Source organism: Pinus tabuliformis, chromosome 5_1, assembly GCF_031772625.1.
Source record: "Pinus tabuliformis cultivar Carrire ecotype Pingquan chromosome 5_1, CPIR1, whole genome shotgun sequence".
Lineage (NCBI taxonomy): Eukaryota > Viridiplantae > Streptophyta > Pinopsida > Pinales > Pinaceae > Pinus > Pinus tabuliformis.
Window position 1 is genome coordinate 159,722,492 of NC_142305.1, and position 13,150 is coordinate 159,735,641.

Consider the following 13,150-nt stretch of genomic DNA (forward strand, 5'->3'; position numbering starts at 1 on the left):
CACCCAATGATTCCAATCTCAAACCAACATCAATTCTTTGCAATAACAAAATTCCAGCCTCTAGATCTCATGGAGGAGAGATCCATATATAGATGTTTGGAGAGAGGATGAGTCAGCTTGAGATCTGACTAGTGTCCTCTCCCTCTATCAGTTCTTGAGTCCACTTGGAGGTTCTTGCTTCCACTTGGAGATTTGGAACCTCTTACTCATCACCAGTCGAATTCCGTGAGGCAAGTGTCATTTTGGAAGCTTCCTGGGTTTTGACACCTTGAGAAATGAGCCTGCCACTTTTCCACTCTCGTTCAGCACAGGTAGCCAGTGTTCCAGTTGACATTCAATGCAGGTAGCCAGTGTTGGCTTTGACATTCAGCGCAAACAGCTAGTGTAGCCACTGAAATGATCCTGAATTCACTTGTTTTTGAGCAGTTTCTGGTGGAGAACTTCTGTGAATTGCTGTGGTTTGTTAGCCTTGTTCCTCTAGGGGTAGGAACAACATGTTTAGGGACTTTGGATCCCTTAGATTATGGACATTTCATGCTCAATGCTGTAAGGCACAAAGATGTCTATAACAGACAACAACAAATATATCACTGTACACTTGACCACATGTGAATACTAACATGCATAAACAAATTGTAATCAGGCATACACTCATGATGACACACTTCACACCAAAAACATCCTCTTTCACATGGTGACATCACTAAAATCATGACCAACACCATGTGTATGCAAGAAGCACATAGACCAAAAGTATGATTTCACATGTGCAATTGACATGAATGTATGACCAAAACACAACCCATCTAGTCCAAGGGGTGAACCATGCTCAGATACCACTCTGTAATGCTCGCCTTCCACATCTACCCAAGTAACCATCCAACTAGGGTAAACATGTGACAATAAGTTACCATGATATGATTCAACCTCCTAAGTTACCTTAAGGAAGTGGAATCGAAGGAAACACAACATACCAGACCTTTTGCACCTGCTACAAGACTCCCAAAATGCATCCTAGTCAAGGAAAATTTTAGAGATGAAATTTTTTCTTGAAGTTTAAAAAAATTGGCGAATCTCACTAATGCCTAATATGAAAACTATAAAATGTTTATTGATATATTTGTAAAATTATCCAAATTTATAATTATTTTATATATAGTCTCTATCTAATGTTGGCGATTTTTAGGGTAAAATAATTTTATATTCTAAAATTTGGGAAAATCATCTTTTATAAAAATAGGAAATTGGCGAATCTTTTTGTGGCAAAATCATGGAAAATTAGCCCACTGAGTGAACATTATCCCCTAAAATTTTCCATGATCCTAGACATTCCCCCAGCCAGCCCTTGGGTCCCACTTAACTTTTAGACCTCTAAACCCTTGTACACTCCCTTAGTATGGGAAATAGTGTGTCTGAGGACTTCTATACGCATGCACAACATGGGCATGCCAGCGTCCAGTGACTTTTCAGCACAGTATTGTGCCTGTGTCCCCAGAATTTAAGCCTCTTTTTCAGGCCCAGAGCCTAGGTCACTACCGAGAACTCAATGACAGTTTCAGAGTCCATAATTTACATAACAACAAGTATTACAAATCAAAAAATGACTCCACGAATAGGCCTGACCATCCCCAATTGGCATTGACACTTTGTCAAACACTTGGCGTCAATGAAATCTACAGGAAATGAATGCAAGACAGAGCATAAATGATTAATAACTCATATGGACTTGAAAAGAAGGGTCACCACCCTCTTCCATTAATAATTTTGACATCAATTAGGTCTTGCATCAATTATCATTTGAGTTACAAGTAAACACAGGAAATAACCAAGAAAGTAACTAGTCATATAACCATGCTTATAACCATCATTAAAACATTAAACGAAAAATGAGATAACAACCATTAAAGTCACATATTAATAAGTACAAAAACAAGAGAACTTAGCTTTTATTAAGGATAGGCAAATCTGACCAGGTTCGGGACTTCCATGTACCACCTGACCATAGACATGCCTGAACCAAATATTTCTTTCAACCAATCACGCTGGTACCATATTCCAAGCATGAATGTGGGATCTCATGGATAAACCAATCCAAAAACAATTAAGGGAATCCAAAGATTAAACCACCTCCACCCTCGCCAAACCGTGATCTCACTAAAACTGGCACTGAGATGAAAAAACCAGACCAAGCTAGGAATGCCTCCAGACACCATCACTATCCTTAATGAATTTTTCGCCACCTTGTCTCTCAGGCTTTACCGCAATCCACTCTGAATCACTATGCCCTAAACGAGACTCTACCCTTAGGCTTTACCATGTATCCCGCTAAAACCAGTTAAGGGATTCTTATGTCTTTGGGATTTTCCTAGTACCACCTCCACCACAGATTCTGAAACCATCTAACAATTCCAAAGCTCAAAATAGAGAAAAAATCGCATCACACCATGGTTATCTGGAAAAATGAAATGCTAGGTGGAAAACCACTATCATAACCAAGACCACCACTATCATAACCAAGAAAAGCCATGCAACCTACAAGAAGAGAACCATAGATGAATGTACAAAGCCATGCATATATTACCTGCAAGTATTCCTGGTTAATCTACTTGATCCTACTCTTCCTTGCTTGATCCCTTATTTCCTTCCTTTCCTTTTGCTTGCTTTTCCTTCCTTTCTCCAATGCTAGAGTGCTCCAAGAAAACTCTAAGTGTCCAAAAGTGTGTGTGTGAGAGAGAGAGAATAATGTGAGAGCTCCAAAAATCAACTGATGAAAGGTACCAATTGATCCTCAAAATCTTTTTTATCAAATAGGCCTCCATTTCCTCATTTTCCATTATTTTCCTTCAATTTCTTCCTCACATGCAACCTCTGACCTTTCACCTCCCTTTTCTCCTAATTTCCATTATTTTCATAAGTAAAATGTGCCAAAAATGCATTTTTTTCCTTTTTAATGCCTTTTCCTTTGCCTTTAAATTTCCCTTAGCCATAAAAACATCGAGTGATGCCCACTAGGATATATTTTCCGAACATTCAACTTGGAATAAGTGTTCCCTAACTCTGGTTTTATTTTTCCTTTATTAACTTTTATTACATGAACCTTTAGCGAGGGGTTGTTACAAAGATAGTAGTGAACATAGCCAAAATCTGTCATTTCAAAACCTTTCCTCGATTCTTTCTTTATGGATGCAATGTATCTCTCATTGTTCCCTATCATCAGAAGATCATCAACATACACCACAAGATATACAATTGCTTTTCCAACTTTCTTGACAAATAAATTTCCATCATCAAGATCATAATGTTTGAAATTGAGTTTCAAAAAATGCTCACCTAACTTCTCATATTAGGCTCATGCTTCTTGCTTGAGCCCATACAAGGATTTTACAAGCTTGCATACTTTGTGTTCTTGACCCTTCACAACAAATATTTTTGGTTGGGACACAAAATCGTTCTCTTTCAGATCTCCATTTAGGAAAGTAGTGTTTACATCCATTTGATGGAATTTCCAACAACTTTGAGTTGCCAAGGCGAAGAGTGTCTGGATGGTAGCACATTTTGTTGTGGGGGAAATATTATCCTCATAGTCGATCCCTTCCTTTTATTAAAAACATTTTTCGTCAAACCTACCTTTATGCTTGTTAATTGAGCCATCTGCTTTATACTTGTTCTTGAAGGCCCACTTGCATCCTATTGGTTTGGTTCCCAATGGAGGATCAACAAGCTTCCAAGTGCCATTATTTACCAAAGAATCATATCCTTCCTTCATCACTTCTTTCCACTCACATGAGAAGAAACTTTTTTGAAGGAAGTTGGTTCACAATTTGTAGATAAATTCAATTCAAAATAATAACCAGCATCCATATCAACAGGTGAATCAGGGTTTTCTATTCACCTCCATTCTTTCTGGTTGAGCTTCTTGTTCCTATATTCCCAACCTCATGAGGATGAACACTTTAAAGTGTCTTTGTATACCATTTTGGAGTACCTTTCCAAGATGGCCCAGGCTACTCAGTTCATTGAGATGGGGTTGAATCAAGATTTAGTCTCCCAATTCTGTCAATCACATCACTCAAAGTGTCATCAATGGCTAGAACTTCACAAGGGGCAGAGAGTGCTTAAGAATATATTGATCCAGTATAGGAATCTCCCTTCAAGATGTAGAATCTCATTGTCAAACTATTGAAAAGAATTTGCATGTCTGAATCTTCCAAGCGTTCATGCTTCCGCTCAACAGCATTGTTAATATTGGAAGATTCAAGAAAGATAAAATCTATAGATATTATAAACTTCTTATTCACTTCATCATAGAGACAATGTGCTTTGGAGGTATTTTAGTACCCCAATAAGATACATTTGCGACTCCTTGGACGAAGTTTGTTTCTCTATTGATTAGGTATCAAGGAATAACAAGTGGAACCAAAACCCTGAGATGCCTCACCGAAGGAATGTGGTTGTACCACATTTCATAGGGAATCTTGTTTTTGATAGCATTAGATGGAAACCTACTCTTTACATACACAACACATAGAACTACATCATCCCAAAACATCAATTTAACATTCTTGAAAAACATCATGGAACGTACCATATTTAAGATTGTCCTTTTCATTCTTCCAGCTACTCTATTCTGTTGGGGATTATAAGGCACGATTGTTTGATGTTTGATCCCATGTTGGTGAAGATATTTTTGAAATTCATTTGATGTATTTTCTTTTTCCATTATTAGTACGAATATATCCAATATGATATTCTGCATCATTTTCAATCCATGCATAAAATTTCTTGAATGTTTCAAAAGCTTCATATTTGTTCTTCAATAAATAAACCCAACACATTATGGTGTAGTCATCAACAAATGTCATCATATATTTATTACCATTTGCAGAAGGAATAATCATTGGGCCACATAAACCACAATGAATGAGTATGTGCTTTGGAATGAGAATCATGAAGAGACGATTTGTTGTGTTTTCCTAAAATACAAGCATCACATTGCTTAAGTTTCCTAAGAATAGTAAGAAAACCAATAACACCATTCAACAAATAGAGATTGTCATAGTTCAATTGTCCAAATCTAGCATTCCATAAAAGACTTGATGGAAATGTACCTTCATCATAATGAGAATTGTATGAAATTTTTTATGCATGAGAAGAGGTTCCTTGGAACTTCAAAAGTCCTTCTTCTTCCATCCCAATCATGACAAGTGTGTGATCTGATTTTTTTTTTACCTCGACCTTGCCATAAAATATATGAATGGAGTGTCCCTGCTGGGAGATGTAGAACAAGGACAAGAAGTTTATCCTCAAATCTGGGAGGTCTAGAACATCATGTAGAAGAAAGTCTGGAAGACCAGGAAATTTGAGCTTGATGGTTCCAAGCCCTGATGGCTTGATTTGCGACTTGTCTGTAAAATATATTGATCCATCAACATTATCAGTGAATCTTCTGAAACTCCTGTGGCAAGTTGCTCCTGAATCAAACAACCAAGCGTATTTCCATGAAGCAAGTGAAACATTGAATAAGTCTTCAGTTACTCCAATGTTGCATTGTGCCACAACATAATGAGCATACTCAAGTGCTTTTCCTTTCCCTTGGTCAGTTGTTTTACTTTTCCTTTATTTGTTTCCTCCACAATTATGTCCCAAGTTAGCTTACATGTGTATGCATAATGTCCATCTTTACTGCATCATATGCAATGAAGATCATAACTTTTTCCTTGGAATTGTCTACCCCCCTGCCTCTAAAATTCTTCCTTCCACTTCCTCTTCGGCCGCATCTTCCTCTAGAAGAATATTGTTCATGATTCCTCTCTTTTTATGCAAGGAACACAACTTCTTGAGTAGACTGAGGAGTTATCTTCTTCCCAAAAGAATTTTCTTTCTCTACAAACTTATTCTCAAGGGAGTCAAAGGTAATCTCCTTAAGGTTGCCACTTCTTTACAATGAATCAAGATAATGTGAATAGGTGGGATATAGTGCCTTTATATAAGCTATGAGAGGAATATCTATTTCAACACCAGTGGATTTTATGTCATGCATAATGGATCTTACTTATGATGCTAAGGAAAGAGGGTAAACATTTTTCAGCTCGAGATTGAATAGTTTGATCATCAGTTGAACCACTTGAAGCTCATAGTGTGAGTCATATGATTCCTTCAACTTCTATAAGGCTTCAAAGGCATTTGAAAATGGAGAAATATGGCAACTCACCTCTTCATTTACGAATGCTGGAATCAAGGCACAAGCCTTGTTGTTCTTGTTTTCCTAAATGGAAAGCTCCTTGTCTGAAGTGGGCTTTTCAAGTGCATTGTCTCCTTCTCCTTCACAAATCCTTTCTATAACTCTCAAAAAATTAAAGTGTGTTTTATCTTCCTCGAACACTCATGGTAGTTCTCTTTGCTAATGAAAACTACTCCCACAATGGAGATGAATGAGTATATTCTAAAAAAAGAAACTATGTGTTTTTGATTTCTAAAATAATTCCAACCCTACTTTTTTCCTTCTTAAGAAAACCTCACTACCACCTTCACTCTTCATTGTGCATATAAAATTTACCCGCCGTATAATATTACTATTCAAACCATATATTAACCATCACCATATATTAAGCCATATAATTCGAACCATAATGCATTTCATAACATAAATATCATTAGAACCATAATGCACTTCATAAAAAGAATTCCCAAAATCATGGCTTCAACGTATGATGTTCCTTTTAATAAATAAATCGAATGGTGATCATTTTAATGCATATTGCTTCAATAAATACCTAGGGTAAAAGAATTCAACACTCAAAATTATATGGCGCTTCCACTAATGCACACAGTGATTAAAAAATAAATCACAACATACCAAGTTGTTTTTTTAACAAATCATCTTGGTTAATACTCAACTCAACGATCATCACATTACTGTATATAGTGGCTCAATGCATATGTCAATTGTATCATTCACTGGTCTTTGTGCACAAGGTCTTCAAAGAAAACACCAGAACTATACAAACAATAAACACTTTTATAAAAGATCGATGCAACACATACATACCACGACCGCCACCATAAAACGAATGCAGCTTCTAACCAACAACGACCAATAAATCCGGCAGATCGGACCAACAATTTCAACGTCGAGTATGTGTATGCAAACGCACAACATATGTTGTTATGCCATATGGTCTTCAAAAAATTTCCAACGCAACCTTCATACCAGCAGAAAATTCAAGAATTCACACAACACAACATCGTATCATATCTCCAATTCGATGTAGCATAAAGACATCCAATATATATCATACAATTATTTTAAGCGCACATTCTGATCGACGCTGTGGGGAATACATTTCAATGCATTGTAGAACCAAAACTAGCGCTCACAGTTAGCTCCAGGGGATTTGAATTGATAGAGTATGGTAGAGAAAATGGAAGAGAAAATAGGAGTTACAGGATTTTGGAGAAACAAAAAATGGGGTTGGCTATGATACCATGTTAGGTTAAGAGTAACTTTGAATGAAATGTTGTTTTTGCATTAAGATAGAATATGACTATAAACAAGGAGAGGGAGACTATTGGATTTAGTGTCCCAATGTCTCTTCCACTTCCAACTTCTTTTATTTTAGCTATTTACAATATTTACATAGGATTCCTAATTCCAAATATTAGTTTTTCAGCAATTATATATATATATATATATATGTGTGTGTGTGTGTAGGTGTGTGTCATACTTATAATTTTTAATGTTTAGTGATTTCTTTTATAGAAATAATTACTTAATAACATGTATCTATTTCTTTAATAATATATTAAACTATTATTTTAAATAAAATAATTCTTTTTAAATGTAACATATAACTCTATTTTACAAATATAAGGATAGTAATGAAAATATTGTAATTTAAATTTTCTAGATTTTGGTTTCCTTGTGAGTATATTTTGCATCAATTTTGTCTAAAATATGCTAGGAATTTATTCCAATCATGAGTTTGAGATGCTTAATATGTATAATCCAAGTGCTTGAGGAGTTTTTGAAGTGGGTTGAATCCATTTATACATTCAAAAATATATCTAAACAAAATGAAAAATTATAATCTCACATAAAATTCTGTAACGAAATTATGAAAGAACTCCAGTTGAAATGTTTAACAATGCTAAAAATATATAAAAATTAAATATATAACCCCCAGATGGGGTGATAATGGAGATGAAGGGGCGGGGTGAACTTCCATTACCTCACCTAGCTAATCAGCATGGGGATGTGACAACACACCCCATTCAAATGTAAATGGAGTTATACGTGGAAATTAAAACTCCCACATTTGATGTGATGAAGGCACAATATAGTTCAATTGGTGGTCTATTCGAAGGGTGTATATTTGTGGAGAGGGAGGTCATTATGATGGTTCTCAAACTACTAAAATTATGGACATACTTAGAGGTCATGATTGTGGGTGGAGGAAAATAATGTTCAACATGGAATCCTGGTGTAGGAGAGGTAATTGGGACAGAATGGTGGCGGAACAAGCACGACCATGGAACTATATGGTATTCTATAGAGGCATACATCATGTTGCATGCACAATTGAGAGTGGATGGAAGTTGTCTATAGGCTTGGTGGACTCCATTGGTAAGAGGTGCTTCAATGTAACACTTCAATAATGAAATTTTGCAAATAATTTGGCTAAATTGTACGAAACTCAGTTGAAAACTTGTGCAAGGGAGGATCCTATTGTTGTTTCCTTGCTATTCATGGCATTCAAGGTAGAGATTCCCCTTTCTCCTTTTAGGTGATACTTGCTTTCTATTTTGGGTTCATCACTCTATTAGAGGCTATGGTTTTTCCTTACAGCTTGTGGTCTTGGATCTGTTCACCCGTATTGGTTGTGGTATAGCATATGTTTAGTTATTTTGGTGGGCCATCTGTCACACAAGAGTTGGTTGCTGGGCAAGGCTTTGGTGGTTGAGAGTGTTCAACTATTATCTTGGTTATGCTTGGTGTTTTGAGTTAGTCATTTTAGTTAATCTCATCCAAATTGGATATGTATTAGCGATTGTTTCATGTTTTTGTTTTACAGTTATTCATGGTGGATCAATCAATGGTGCTAGCTTTTTTCATCTGTCTTGGTTGTGCTATATTGGCTGCTCTACGTGTAGTGTGGTAGTGTAGTTTGCAGTCAAAAGGAATGTTGGTGTTTAGTGGAATTAGTATAATCTTGTACCTACTTATGGCTATCACACGTCCATTCATATCTTGGTTCTTGGTATTTACAATTTGGGCCAACTTCTTGCCTACATTTCTTCTCTTGGTCAAAGTGGAATGTGTTCTGATTTTGTGCTTTGGGGTACCTAGTTCTCCATGTTGTGCCAATTGACTTGAGTCAAAAGCATGACCACTTATTATTAAGAGAAAATCCATCGGGGACACACTCGAATGCATCATTTGGTTAAGGATTTCTCCTCTCATTTTCGGGAGCTCATTCTTTCCCATATACAAGAGGAACGTACCAGGATAGAGTTGGAAACCTCTTCTCATAGAACCTTCTTCTTAGGCGCATAAGTTCTAACAGATTTGGAAGATTGGATTCGAGATACTAGTCATGTGAGGGATCGATTTAACCAATATATGCATACTGTAGATCTCTACTAGTAAATGAAATTTCTATGGGGAGGAACTCTTATGGATTGACATGAATCTCACATGGACATTCTTCAATCCCTTGAACACCCCCACAAGCAATTGAGGGATCTATATTGGAGGATGGAGATGATTGAGCAATCATCTTGGAAATGCCCCAACAATTGGAATAACTTCACCGAATCCAAAAGCGCCCATTTTGACAAGCTCAAACTTTGAGTGAGCTTGACTATGATATGGTTTTGGTTTGTGATTTTATAATTTAAGTTACTTTTATACAAGTCTACTTAAGTTCGTGCTTTAATTTCAGTCTAGTTACTTTTGTATCTTTGAATTCTCAGTTGTCCCTCTCCTCCATTAAAAAAAATGTAATTTTAGTTATAGTCATATCCCTCTCCTCCATAAGAAAAGTAATTTTAGCTATATTCATGTCTCACATAACCCACATGATTTAATATTAGTTTTTAAATTATCTTACTATATATGTTCATTCCGCATAATAAATATATCATATAAATAATCCTATATGGCAATCAATAAAAAAAATATCATAGGTATATAATGTATATTTCCAAAATATAATTCCATTTGTCATATAGTAACCTTTGCTGGTCCCTTCATGGAGTTGACTACCTTTTGCCCGTTGTCATACCTGTAGCTTTAGCTGGCAGCCTCGATAAACCTCACCTGCTTCACCTTTTTATCCTTGAGTCCAAGTGGCTACTTAAAAGGAAGAAGTAAAATCATATAAACATTTATTTGTTTTCTGAACTATTTGAACACGTTATGTTGTCACTCACATCTTAATACGTTGAGGATAAGTGCCTTGTTTTATATTTTAATATATTCAATTTTTTGTTTTATACCTTTGTGCCCATTACCCTCTAATTTACATCTTAAAATGATAATGATAATAATGTGATGTAAATCCTTTACTTACTATTAATAATAATAATAATGGTTAAAACCAGCATAGGTCAACATTTCGAGATGCTTCACTTTGAATGCTGAGATGTTTTTTACTCCATATCATTAATATAATTATTTCTAAAGCTAATTATATTCTTTAATAATGAGAATGTGGAAGACAAGTGAATCTTGTTACATCTAATATTTTGTCTATCATCATATTTGCATTACAGTCAGTAATCACATAGCTTTAAAAAATATTGTCACAACCAGGTGAATCAGATCTGGTCACGAGAGGGCAATTTTAAACTCATGATAATTGTGTAGAGAACCAAACCCAAATTTATAATTATAAACTCATGGTTATTCTGTAAAGCACCAAATCCAAATTTATAATAAAATATGAAAAGACCAATTGCAGGAAACTTCCACTAAATTTCCACAGCGGAACCATATTTATTTTGTTTGGACCCACGTCCTTCACCTATTAGAGTTTAAAACTTTAAAAGGAAAACTAGGCCAGACAGGCAGACAGGCAAACAATTATAAATATAACCAAACCATAGCTAATTGTAGCAGACTTCTACTGAACTTGCAGAAGGGACCCATTTTAATTTTTTACAGGACTCACTAACTCCACCGTCCTATTGCAGTTTTTCTATAAAGGTATTGAAAGTTGTCTCAAAGATTATTGTAGCCTTTGTACTCTACAAAGTCCTCCAACCTGTTTGGAGTGGTTTTACAGTGAAATCACAGCAAGGCTCTTATTATAATTTGAAGTCACAGAGAGGCCCAGAATACCGTTTGCTTCTGCCTTCAATCAGAGTCACTCACTCGCTTTAGACAACAATTGTTTTGTTGGAATCCTGGGAGGTGCCATGGGTGCATTGGATTATTTCTCAGATCTGTTTGAAAGACTACTTACAAAAAGAAAAAGGAGGAAGCAACTTCAGGTATTGGACTCATTATTCTCAATTTATGTCGTGGTTTGTTAATGTGTGTGCATGTAAATTCAAGCTTGACTGGTTATGAGTACAGACTGTGGAAATGAAAATCAAGATAGACTGTGATGGCTGTGAACGCAAAGTTAAGAGGGCTCTTTCCTCTATGTCAGGTAAGAACAACACTTGTTCCCATTAGCCCAACTTACTTTTTCAAAATAAAACCACTCAATTTTTTTAGTGGTACAGGGATCCAAGTTTTTCACAAAGAAATTTTCCAATAGACCAAATACAAGAACGAACGAGTTGAGATTATTGTAGAAATCATAGAAATTATTGTTATAGTAATTATTTTTAATTATTATTGTGGTTGGAGGAATCACCACACTTTTCTGAAATCTGTAATTTTCACTTTAAGATTTTAGTTATCTGTTTGGAAAGTTTACTAATGCTAACAAATGTTAGTGTAATGTCAAACCTCTTCAACAGTAAATATAGTTTAGATATCAAGTTTCATAACAAAGTTGTTTTCATAAAATTGCATTTGAATTGGTTATTTTTATTTAGATTATAGATTTTGAGTTATTGCCACCATCACAATCTAACAGACATAACATTTTACTTAACTTATTTGTATCAAATTTTCAAAATATTCCAAAATCCACAATAAAATTAAATTCCTAACCGGGCTTTTTATGACTATAATAAGTCTTTGTTTTTGTTACTATGGACATGATGAACAGGAGTTAAAACCGTAGATATAGACAGAAAGCAGCAGAAGGTTACTGTGTCGGGATACGTGGAGGAGAATAAGGTGCTGAAGAAGGCGAACAGCACTGGGAAGCGTGCAGAACTGTGGCCATACGTTCGTTACAACGCACTGGCTCACCCTTTCTCTGCACAAATGTATGACAAGAGAGCCCCATCCGGATATGTGAAGAAAGAGAACTTCAATAACATATCCACCATGAAGCGCGAGGATGATTACTTTACAATGTTCAGTGAAGAAAATCCAAACTCCTGTACCATTATGTAAACCAGTGTAGGCTTATGTAAATTAGTGTACTATTATGTGATCATAATCTTCTCATCCTTAACCAAGAATGGTGATCATAATCTTTGTGTTAAAGATAGGGTTGAAATTAAGTAGAATCTTAGGTAAATTATTGTGCTATCATGTAAATTAGTCAACCATTTTCTTCTCATCCTTAAATTTTGTGTAAGGAAACCAATATTAGAAATCATGTACTTAGTATTCATGGGCATTTCACTCTTGGTACATTTTTTTTTATTATTATGACTGAGTTATGTAATATTTATGAGAAAGTTTTTAAATAAATATATTTATGAAAACATAAAAATATAGAATGATTAAATTTATTAATATGGTATTTATGTTAATATAATTATGATTATTTTATTTATTAAATTTAGAGGCTAATTTGATTTAGCTTTATTTGTTATTAAAATTAATTTTCAAAATTTTTATTTGAATGATGAATGGAGAGTTAAAATGGATTTTATGAGGAAATTAATAATTTATTTTATATTTTTTTTGTTTACATTTTTTTTCCATATTTATAGGGACAAAGATAGTATTGTAATTTACTTTGCAATTTATTTTTTCTTTTTGAGAAACTATGTATCTCGATTGAAATGATCAACGGAT

At 35.0% G+C, this 13,150-nt stretch overlaps 1 protein-coding gene across 1 annotated transcript; it reads left to right on the plus strand.

Moving 5' to 3' along the window:
• The first annotated feature begins 11,248 nt into the window (after positions 1 to 11,248).
• Positions 11,249 to 12,754, plus strand: LOC149163920 (heavy metal-associated isoprenylated plant protein 20-like). Its single transcript, XM_089430838.1, has 3 exons — positions 11,249 to 11,493; positions 11,579 to 11,654; positions 12,225 to 12,754. The coding sequence occupies exons 1-3, from the start codon at positions 11,419 to 11,421 to the stop codon at positions 12,515 to 12,517; spliced, it is 444 nt and encodes a 147-aa protein (XP_089286964.1). The 5' UTR covers positions 11,249 to 11,418; the 3' UTR covers positions 12,518 to 12,754.
• Positions 12,755 to 13,150: the final 396 nt, after the last annotated feature.

Coding starts and splice junctions, on each gene's coding strand:
- LOC149163920 (XM_089430838.1), top strand. CDS start 11,419: ATGGGTGCATTGGATTATTTCTCAGATCTGTTTGAAAGACTACTTACA. Junction 11,494..11,578: donor AAAGGAGGAAGCAACTTCAG/GTATTGGACTCA, acceptor TTATGAGTACAG/ACTGTGGAAATGAAAATCAA. Junction 11,655..12,224: donor GGCTCTTTCCTCTATGTCAG/GTAAGAACAACA, acceptor CATGATGAACAG/GAGTTAAAACCGTAGATATA.